Genomic DNA, 10,607 nt, shown 5'->3' on the forward strand with positions numbered 1-10,607 from the left:
TAGGTAGAGAGCTGACGATTCGAAGCTAGGACGTTAGTTAAATAAAGATACAGGGCGTTGTGGCACTTTTCAACTTGCACATATTATGAGTAGAAGTGATCACTTTTGTAGTGCCCTTTCCTGACCCTTAGAAGTCTAGAGTCTAAAACCCCCCAAAACTCTTAGAACTTACTTTCCGTCACTGGACCTCACTCAAATAACAATTTTCGGATTCAACATGAAATATAATTCCGTTCGAATTATCCACCTTTGAAAAAAGGCAGTATGCTATGGCATCAAAATCAAAGCAATCTCAATTCCTCAGTAACCTAACCTAGCAAGTAAACACCCCTTGCCGATTCCCCTTTTTTGATACTGACCAACCGCCTATCCTATGAGGTTATGTCATCCTGACTTGCCTATCGCCAATAACGCCGAATATAATGCATGTGAAATATATACTGCTCCCCTGAAAAGTGTGATTTGGGGATGCTTCCTCCAAGCTGTTAGACCGATAACCTGAATGGATAGGACAGAGTAGCGAAGTGATGTAGAGCAAATCCGTCTTTCGTAGCTCGTGAATGTGAGCCCGCAGCAACGTCGATCGTAGGGAAAATAGGGTATTGTAAACCCAACCCCTTAAGTAAAAATCCTCTCCTCCCTCCTCTGCCTCTCTTTCTCCCTCCTTCTCTCTTCCCTCCTTTTTATTCTCTCTTCCTTCTCCTTCTCCCTCCTAGTTTGGCTCTCGCCCGCACGCTCAATTTCATCTCCCCAATACCCAGTCTGAACCCTATCCCTATTTTCATCCTCATGCTCACGATCCCTCTGTGGCACTTTCCCCAGCCGTCTTCTCTCCTCACCAACCATCAACGCGAACAATCTCCTCGCCAAGTCATGTTCTTCCCAGCCGCCAACCTCAAGTTTGAACGCGTCGATAATATCGAGATGTCCCCTATCGAGGATTAGGCTCTCGGGGTGTGACGGGGTTGATACTTCCTTGCCCAGGAGAGTAGTAAGAGATCGGCGCTCGCTGCGTGGTGGTAGCGGGACGCGACGTTTGAATGCGCGGGGATTTTGGCGGCATATTTGGAGTAATTCGTCTAGACGAACCCAATGTGCACGCGTCCACTCGGTTTGTGATAGTGGTGTGTTAGAGGTAGGAGCTGAGACAGTGGCGGCAGCGGAAGGGTTCGTGGTGGCAATGGACAAGGGAGCCGGCGCTGGAGCCGGAGCGAAAACCGGAGGTTCGGGCTCTGGTTGCGGTTCTGGGCTGGTGTCCAATATCGTTGCCATGAAATTGTTCTCGTTAGTAGCAGCCGGCGAAGGGTTGTACACGGCGCTGTTCCTCATGGGGGGACGAGAGAGTAAAGAATTTCTCCGTACAACCCCCTTGCCCTTATTAAGGGATGGGAGTTGTGGACGCTGAGATAACACTCCGCGGTTATCATCGCGGCTGTAAGCTTGGCTTTCGGGTTGATCCTCATTCTGTGTGACAGGTGATAAACCGCTAGGCTTGAAAGTCACGACGCGCCCTGGTGTTGTCGGTTTCAGTGGTGATCTGAATGACGATTTGGATGGCGACAGGGTCCTATCCCAACGCGACGGCTTCTCCCTAGGAGGCAAGCGCTCATACTCTGTCCCATCTGTCAAGAGCGAAGACTCTTGCTGCTCATCACTTGGTGGCAAGAGAAAATCATCGCTATAATTTCTTTCAACCCTACTTGGAGAAGGGCCAGTTCTGAAAAGAGATGAGCCGGATTGACCTGGCCGAGGCGTGAAGTTGCGTTTTTGCTCAATAGGCTGGTAAACTTGTTGCTCGGGAGTCGAGGGCTGGGGTGATGGCGGGGACATCGGCTCGGGTGTCTGAGATGGTGCCGGTGAAGGCTCAGGCGGTGGATGAGATAATTCAGGCGAGAGTGACGGCGCAGGAGCAGGTTTGGGTGAGAGTGATGGATCGGGAGCAGGCGAAGGGGATGGTGTTGGTGATGGCGCATGGCTAGGAGAAGTCGCCTCATAAGTATCTGCCACCGTTTCGTTGGATTGCGAGGGGGGCGCAGGGGATGATTGGTCGGTTTGCCGTTCCGAACTTGGCTGGACTTGCTTCTGCGGGATTGAGGAGAAAAACCCCGTCGACCAAAGAGACTTTGGAGGTTCTTTGTGTGGTTGTGGTTGTGGTTGTGGTTTTGGCTCTGGCTCTGGCTCTCTAGGAACAGGCTTCTGATATGCGGGCTGTGCGGTTTTCTCGGTTTCACGGATTTTAGTGGCCGGACCAGCTTCAGGGACTTTTGTAGGCAACGTTGCAGGCGATGAGAAGAATGACATGAGGTTAAAGCTGCCGAAAAGTTGAGTCTTAGCAGGGGTGGGTTTCTTTTGGGTCGCCGGAGTATCCTCAGTTGGTCGAATTAGCATCGAGTATTCAGAAGCCTCCACAGCCTCTGCCGGACCTTGTCCTGGAGCTTGTTCTGCTATGGGTTCTTCAATTTCTGATTCAAGCTCAGGCTCGGGCTCAGGCTCCTGTTCTGGCTCTCGCTCGGGTTCTTGTTGCAGCTCCTGCTCTGGTTCTGGTGAAAATTCTGGCTCCAAATATGGAGGAGGACTTGGAGATTGTTGTTCAAATTGTTCGTATTGTTCATATTGCTCAGGTTCGGAAGGTGTACGTTCACGTTCCTCAGTGACCCTAAGTTCAGGCTGCTCTCTCCGTACTATAGATTGAGCGTCCGAGCGTCGCGGTCCGGAACGGGATCTGGGGACTTGCTCATCCGGCTCACTTTGCGGGTTCTCCTCAATTTCTATTTGAGAAGGACTTGCAATCTCTTGCCGGTAGATGAGTCGTCGGCTGGTTCGTCTCCAAGGGCTTGGGATTTTGTTTCGTCGAGGGGGGTCGTACAATTGTGAAGCACGTCGTTCTGGCTCTGGCTCCCTTTCCGGCCTTGGCCTTCTAGGCGTCGGTCGCGAGGCTTCAACGTCCCAAATATCGTCATCCTCAAAGTCTATCCCACCGCCAGTATAGTCATCGCCGTAGTCCTCTTCCGGTTCTCTTCGATCTCTCAAATCCTGATCACCTTCCATATCAACTTCGTTGTACGCAGCGTTTGCAGCAGAAATAGCAGCGTGGCTTCCATTTGAACCACGAGTAGCGTAGATACTTGAGTTTTGAGAACGCATGTACTGTGGGTCCGCGCGATGTTCTGCTTCCTGCTGGTTCCCATCTGCCATCCAACTCATCTCATCCTCATTTGGTGGCATCACTCTAGTCGAACTGGCGGCGGATTGAGCGAAAGCCGTGTCGCGTTGCAGCTCCCGGTAACTTGTGTCATGCGTATCTTTTCTCAAAGCTTCGTTTCGTGTCTCCTGAATATCTAGTCCGAAAGGATCCGAGACGTTTCCAAGTACTTCGCCTTGTGGAGGTGGTTGGGAGCGAGATATGTTAGACCGCATACTCTGATTAACGGTAGGGTTGAAATTAAATAAATTTCGGGCGGCAAATTGGCCGGAGATATTATAATTGGGCCGAGTTGGAGATTCGGGCATAGATGAAGGATTAGAAGTATCCTGCAATGATCGTGAAGGGTCATTAGCCGCTCCCCTGAACGGACTGCCCAGGCTGCCCTCGCGAACTCTGGGAGACGATCTATCCGACACCACATCTTGAAGGTATCGGCCAGCTCGTACAATCGGCGATAACGAAGGTCTAACATTAGGGGGGGGCTCCAACGATTTAGCAGGTTCGACAATTTCTTTAGCAGATGGAGGCAACTGAGGGGAAGATTGTTGTAATTCTGGCGTATTGTTCATCTCTTGATCTAACAGCGATGGTCCAAAATCCATCGCACGAGGTCGATTCATGACAGGAGGTGAAGATTGCACGGCGGAATTGGAAGTAGAAACAGCGTCCGCTTGAGGTCTTGAAGACGGGCCAGCATCTTCTTCTGGGGCTTTCTTAGAACCAGCATTCGAAGATGAGGTATCATCCGGAGTTGGTAACCTGCTCGACCCAAAGTTTGACCCCGTTTGTCTATTAACAGAATTAGGTTGATCCTGGGGAGCTGAGACTTCTGCATCATCCCGCTCTCTAGGCATTCCGACGCGACTCTTCGGCTTTGGAGTAGCGGCTTCAAGGACCTCTTCTGGTATCTCGGAAAACGAATCATCATATGCACCGCTTTTCTCATACTGTTCCATTCCAGAGGTCGGCTTCATAGGTAAGCGACCAGGTGTTGTTGCGTGAAGAATAGTATCCGCAATGTTCGAAAACGAGTCATCCACATGAGGCGCTTTTCCATTGAATACTTGTCGACTTAATGGAAGTTGCTTTTGCCTCCTAGGGCTTTTTGATGGTCGTCGCGGGCTCTGATTGAAAAATGAACTCCCTTGTATACCAGATCGGTTTTCTTCTGGCGGTAGGTCGTGTCTGCTTGATTGATCTTTTGCGGCATCGGCTTGGATGCTATTCCGCAACGATTCAATAGTTTCATTGATGATCTGGTTAGTTTCATCACCAATCTCTTGGGGGTCGGAAGGGAATGCGCTTCGGTTTGCTTGAAACGAAGGTAGAGATTCCACAGCTATCATGCTGAAATCAGACGCGTGCGCCAACGTATCTTGTCCACTGTGAGGGACATTATCAAAATCATCGAACTCCGATCCTACATCACTATGATTTTCCATCAATGGCGGATAATCGTTGCCCACATCCATATCATCATCATCCAATCTTCCTTCATTATGTGATCGCGCTGGTAATTCTGGATCTAGTCGCGTATTCTCTTGTTCATGTAGGTTGGAAATATTATCCTGCGTCGGTGTCCTATCGCCATCTCTTGCCAACTCTCCAATGAAAGCTTCCGTATTGTCCTCCTCGTCATCGGCATAGAATCGCCGACTACTTTCATATCTAGAAGAATTTGGATTCGAGATCGGTGCTGATGGCGGAAAGATCCTTGGGTTTTCTCGAGAAGGGTGAGCAATATCGTGGTTTACCGCATCACTAGTCAATACATCGTCCGCGTCAGCTAATATGGTGACATCTTCTATCGGCGCTTTCCGCGGACGCCCTCGCTTCCTCTTCGTCGCGGTGGATATTTGCGACGAAAGCACTACTTGTGTCGTAGAGAGCGCCTTAGGCGTCTTCCGAACTTTCGTTTGTGCCTTTGGTGTTGGCGCGTTTTCGTCTGTTCCCGCTGGTGTATCGTCGAACACGCTCGCGTCGGAATCTAGGCCGCCTTTTCGTCGCGTCTGTCGGGATTCTTTCATAGGCGTTCCAGCCCTCTTCTTACCCTTCGGCATGGGTGTACCATTACTAGTTCGCCGTCGCGGTCGGCCGGGTCGACGCGGGGTAGACTCGTTCTCTATCTCGTCATTCAGCGGTATGGTAGCAGTCGTGACGGTTTCTCTTGGGCGGCGGCCTCGGGTCGGGGAGGATGTCGGTTGTTGTTGGAATAGTCTGCGGTTGATACCCCGCTTCAAGGCCTCTGCTTCTTCTGCCTCAACGGTGACGAGGATCTTTTGCGGTGAGAGTTCATTGCCGACATCGAGTTCGAATGTCCTCTTTCTAGGAGAGATGGTTCTTGTAGGTGAGGTCCGTCTCGAGTTATACGTAGTCTTCGGTAAGGAAAGCGCGGAAAGATCATGCTGGGTAATTGTATTATCTTTAGTATGTCGCGCGAATGATTGCGCCGAACTTGGAGGTTCGTCCCCCAGCGGATCTGGAGATGACGGTAAGTCATCCATACTGGCAGCAGTAACAGTAACTCGTAATTAGGTAGCAAAATAATACTGTCCGAACAAAGAAAGACAATCCCAATCAGCCAGGTACGGGATGCAAGCAATTGGTTCATCGAAATTCGACACCGCGCATCGGATTGTGAAAGATTCCACAGATTCCACATGCAGGGGACGCGCCGGAAAGCTACCCAACCCTACCGAGATGGCCCCAAAGCAGCAGTTTGTTTACTTTGAATTGGTGGATGATAGCGTGATCTGATAGGTTATCGTGGTATCCATAAAGGTAGGCTGGGACTGGGTCGGGCAAGGCTATTTGGCAAGTGGCGGCTCAATGTGCACGTGTACGTATAAGTGGGGTAAATACTTCAAGACTATTGAACTTACACCCTGATTGGTTGCATGCTAAATCGGAGTTGAGGGACACCAATTCCGCCGAAAAAGTTTACTTTTAGCTAAGCAAGAACTTTAATTTCCGTCTGAGTTAAACCTTCAACTACGTCATCGTCTCGATTTCAAAGATATACGGTCCGCGGAGGCCGAACAAAACGCAACCTTAAGATCCCATTTTGACCCCATGATTAATCCACTATGGCCTGATTTGACTCATCTCGCATCTAGATTTGCATGTACGCCTTTACAACGGCATATCATCGGGTAAGGTTCGGTAGATTCTGCAACATCTACCCATCTCTTGCACTACATATGCATGACAAACCAATGATGGAGCTGTCTGACCCTACATGCTTCAAACCTACCTAGGTATCTTACAATCGAATAATCATATCTCTTTCATTTCTAAATGACGTGATTCGGAGCGCCTTTCCTAACTTCCGCTGCTTTGAAATACACTTGCCTACCTAGGTATTACAATGGCGAATGCCGTTGTCGAGCCATGGAGCTCTGATGTCTATATAAGTCAAGCATCGAAGTCGATGCCATGGTAAGTTTAGTTTGTCAGATAAAGCTCTCAATCAAATCTAGTCTACTCATCCATTGGAACTATCTCTACAAACTCCGTCACATAGCTTATAGCTTCGACATCCATAATGGCAATCACAGCATCAACCCCACCCCGCGGTCCCGTAACCGCCAACCTCAACTTCTCCCACCCACCACCTCCCGGCGTCGTAGCATTCAACTACACCGACACGCCTCCCCCTGGCGAACCCCAACGCAACATAACCCCGGACACGCACCCCGTAACCATAACCGACATCCGGGGCCACGAATCCTCCTACACGCTCGACCAAGACGCCTTCGCCGTACTCCAACACCTGCCCCCCTCCAAAGAAGAGCTCCCAGGCACAGGGTCAGGATTCACAGACGACACCTCCATAACCACAAACTACTACCCCGAAGTCGAAGCCCTGCTCCTTAACAACATCCCCAAAAGCAACCGCGTTTTCATCTTCGACCACACGATCCGCCGCGCAGATCCAAATGCATACCGCAAAGCCGTAACATCAGTACACATCGACCAAACCCCGTACTCCGCCGCGAAGCGCGTCGTTCGCCATATGGGTTCCGATGCAGATGAGCTACTCAAAGGACGGTATCGCATTGTTAATGTATGGCGTACTTTGAACAAAAACCCCGTTGAATCGATGCCGTTAGCGTTCGGGTCTAGCGCGTCACTAGCCCATGGCGATATTATCCCCGTCGAGCATAGAACACCTACTGGGTATATCGGACAGACCGCTGCGATTGCGTATAACCCCGAGCAGAGGTGGTATTACCTAAGCGGCATGACAGGTGATGAGCGTCTGCTGCTTGAGTGCTTCGATAGTGAGGCCTTGAAAGAGGGTTCGAATGTAGCTGGTGGCCGGGTTCCGCATACCGCCTTTGAAGACCCTAGAACCAGGGCAGATGCTGAGGGTAGAGAGAGCATTGAGGTCCGGGCTCTAGTCTTTGGCCCTTGAAGATGATCGAGACGATGAAATTGTTATAGTATGCCATGTCACGTAGTATAATTTCGCACTTATCTATAAGCAGAATGAATGAATAATCAGCAATCGCTTTGTTTGGTATCGACCATGAATGTCCAGCTCAATATGAAATGTCATGGAAAGCCAGCCAGGCTAATGTATCCCTAACGCCAATCCTGATGGTACATACCATGTCGCTGTACCACATTATGCCATGATGTGCTGTAAATGATTCCAGCAGGGATCCAAGTATAAACAGAAAACCCTTATGCACACCCCCTACTCCTCCTTTCGTGGTACCCCTGAACCCAATCCGTAAATATTATGACCATCTGAAATTAAGCCTTGCGCTTTCCTCGTGCGCTTCCTGATCGGCTCATCGCAACACCTCCCAAGCTACTCTGTCTGCTCATCGGCACACCTCCTGTAGCCTCCTTGAATACGGAGGGGGAGTCTTTTGCTCCTGCCGGGGAATCTTTGGCACCTCCAGCAACGTCCGATGAGGCACCTGTGGGTTCGCCTCTTAGGTCACTTTCCTGAAGTCCAAGTGACTCTGATATTATTTCCGCGGAAGGTCGCGGACCTTGGTTGTAAGCAATATATTTGCTCTTAGACACCGGTGTAGACATCGTCTCAAGTAGTCGACGACCACCGTTTGGATTGTCAAAATTAGACCCAACACCATGCTTGTTTTCATAAGCCTTCAGAAGCTTCATGGCCATGAAATCTTTGTCTCGATCGGATTCGGCTAGGATGGTAGGTGTGTTGGACTCGTCACGTCTGTACGCCTTCGAATATTGAGAATGGATAAGGGGAGGGAGCCTAGGCTCTTGCCCAGCCACTTTATCTAGATTACCGGGAATCTCGAAGTTGGCCAACGCTTCAATTCCAATCAGCTGGTCGTCGTAGAAGTTTTGCTGCTGGGCATGACCGCCTCGGGTGCTTCGCGTGGTGTGCGAAGGCTGTCGCTCCATGCTTGTAGCAGCAAGATCCTCGTCGTCGTTGGCATCGCCATTGCCATTGACACTCTCGTCGGGGGTAATAATGTTGCCGTTTGTGTCGCGGCGGATCAAAAGGTGTTTGTGGGCTGCGAGAGCCGCGACGTTGTATGTCAATGCGAGTTCCTTATCGGTGAACAGCTTGTCTATGCTGTAAACAGGTCCCGTCTCTTTGCGCAGGCTTCTTACTCTCTCGCTCGACCAGAAAGGCGTGGTATTAGCGGTGTCAAGAGCTCCTCTCTTGGGAACTGGGGATCCTTCGTCATCTGCTGCGTTGCGCTTTCTCTTCTTATTCTCCGAGAAACCGGGCAAATCCTCCATCTCTCTTCGCAATCGAGTGTTGCGCTTCATGTGTGTTCCGCCAGGGCTCGCAGGGTTGGTAAGGCTAAATTGGTTGGGATGTAGGAGGAGAGCGGAACTATCGGTGATTTCGAGGGCTTCTTTCTCTTTGCCCAATCGGTATTTCTTCGATGTAATAGCGTTGATGAGACGATCTCGGAGTGTGTTGGACAGCGCTCGGTGTTCTCTCTTCGCTACTTCGATTTTGTAGGCACGGGTTTTGTTGTATTCGTGAAGCTTCCTCTCATATTCGACCTAATAGAATAAATGTTAGCAATGCGAGTAATATTGAAGTAGATAGACGGGAAAAGTACTCTTTGGCAAGTCATTTCGTAGTCACGATGTTCAACAAGATCCTCAATCTGGTGGACCCAGTCAGAAAATGTAGGGCCTGCCATTTCTAGCAGGCTTCGCTTGGGTTCGCCATTAGTGGGGGCGCTGGCGGCTTGCTGCGCATTCGCAGCTTGTATCTCGCGGTATTCGCGATCGATCGCATCAAGAGGACGGTCGGCGTAAGGGTCGACTCGGCCGACAAGGTTGACGTCGATTTGGATCTTATGGAGTTCGTCTCGGTAGTTCTTATCCTTATCGCGGCTGAACTTGTCTGATAAAGTCGCTAAACGATCATTCAGGACTTGTCGCTTCTTGTCGCGCTTCGACTGAGGCGGGGGGGAAAGGCGGCTGGTCTTGTTGGAAGTGGCTACTAGAGTTGCCGACTGGGCAGAGTCGACGGAGGCCATGGCGAATGTATTTGGAGAATAAAATGGGTGAAAAGAAGCTTGGAATTTCCAAGTTCCACGAACAAGAAAAATAATTCGGATTTAGAAGTAAAGTAAGGGAAGTGTAAATGTGTGTGTGTGTGTAGAATTAAGTAGCTTGAGAAGTTTGGAGGTAGAATTATGAATCAGATTGTGGACGACGGACGAAGTCAAACTTCTAGAGTGTCCAGGTCCGGTTGCGTCTTCTACCGACCATGCAGAAGATGGAAGTTGAAAGTCAAATTGAAGTATGGGAAAGTGTTTGTATTGGCACGAAGTTACCAGTGGTAAATTCCAGTTGACAACTTGTGTATTGAGAAGGCAATAAACAAAATGGTGTAATTGTATAGAAGAAGTGATGAGATCGAAGGTAGAAGACAAAAAGGATGTGTAAGGATGGATCTCTGTTAGGATCTCTGGGCGCAACCTTAGAAAACCAAGCTGATTTCACTTACAAGCCCCGAAAGTCTATTTGTGCTACCCTGCGCCAGCTGTCCAGCTAGTGCGATACCGATAAGGAAGTACGTACTTGTGCTCAGGAACCTCGTGCACTCGCGCCAGGGCAGATGATAGGCTTAAAAGCGCGGCAGATCAGCCCCCTGGTTATTTCTAGAACCCCACTTTCCTAATTAGGACCATATCTAGATGCGTACCTTCGTCTTGCACGTCCTTATTTGGAACGTATTTTTATATTTCGATACCAAAGCTCGCCCGAACTTCACACCTTCAAAGCATCCTATCCAAAATCGAATCTTATACCATCTTACCGGCAGCATCGTGACCATCCTTAATTTTATTGTTGAGTCATGGCTCGTAACTCCCTTAACACGGCATACTCGTTCTCAATCTAGGCACCGCACCACAGTTCGAATTTCGGTAACACA

General features: G+C 49.7%; 3 protein-coding genes across 3 annotated transcripts; 1 reads left to right on the forward strand and 2 right to left on the reverse strand.

Annotated features, from left to right (window-relative positions):
• Window positions 1–177: 177 nt before the first annotated feature.
• Window positions 178–5,959, reverse strand: F4822DRAFT_262472 (uncharacterized protein). Its single transcript, XM_051454593.1, has one exon. It carries the CDS (start codon window positions 5,707–5,709, stop codon window positions 619–621), a length of 5,091 nt encoding a protein of 1,696 aa, XP_051314703.1. The 5' UTR covers window positions 5,710–5,959; the 3' UTR covers window positions 178–618.
• Window positions 5,960–6,555: 596 nt separating this feature from the next.
• On the forward strand, window positions 6,556–7,794 carry F4822DRAFT_262517 (uncharacterized protein). The gene has a single exon (XM_051454595.1). The coding sequence runs from the start codon at window positions 6,750–6,752 to the stop codon at window positions 7,620–7,622; it is 873 nt and encodes a 290-aa protein (XP_051314704.1). The 5' UTR covers window positions 6,556–6,749; the 3' UTR covers window positions 7,623–7,794.
• Window positions 7,758–10,159, reverse strand: F4822DRAFT_262492 (Sds3-like-domain-containing protein). The gene is made up of 2 exons (XM_051454594.1): window positions 9,280–10,159; window positions 7,758–9,220 (listed from the first exon to the last, which is right to left on the reverse strand). The coding sequence occupies exons 1-2, from the start codon at window positions 9,703–9,705 to the stop codon at window positions 7,967–7,969; spliced, it is 1,680 nt and encodes a 559-aa protein (XP_051314705.1). The 5' UTR covers window positions 9,706–10,159; the 3' UTR covers window positions 7,758–7,966.
• Window positions 10,160–10,607: the final 448 nt, after the last annotated feature.

Source organism: Hypoxylon trugodes, assembly GCF_022578975.1.
Source record: "Hypoxylon trugodes strain CBS 135444 unplaced genomic scaffold F4822scaffold_5, whole genome shotgun sequence".
In the NCBI taxonomy this organism is placed as follows: domain Eukaryota; kingdom Fungi; phylum Ascomycota; class Sordariomycetes; order Xylariales; family Hypoxylaceae; genus Hypoxylon; species Hypoxylon trugodes.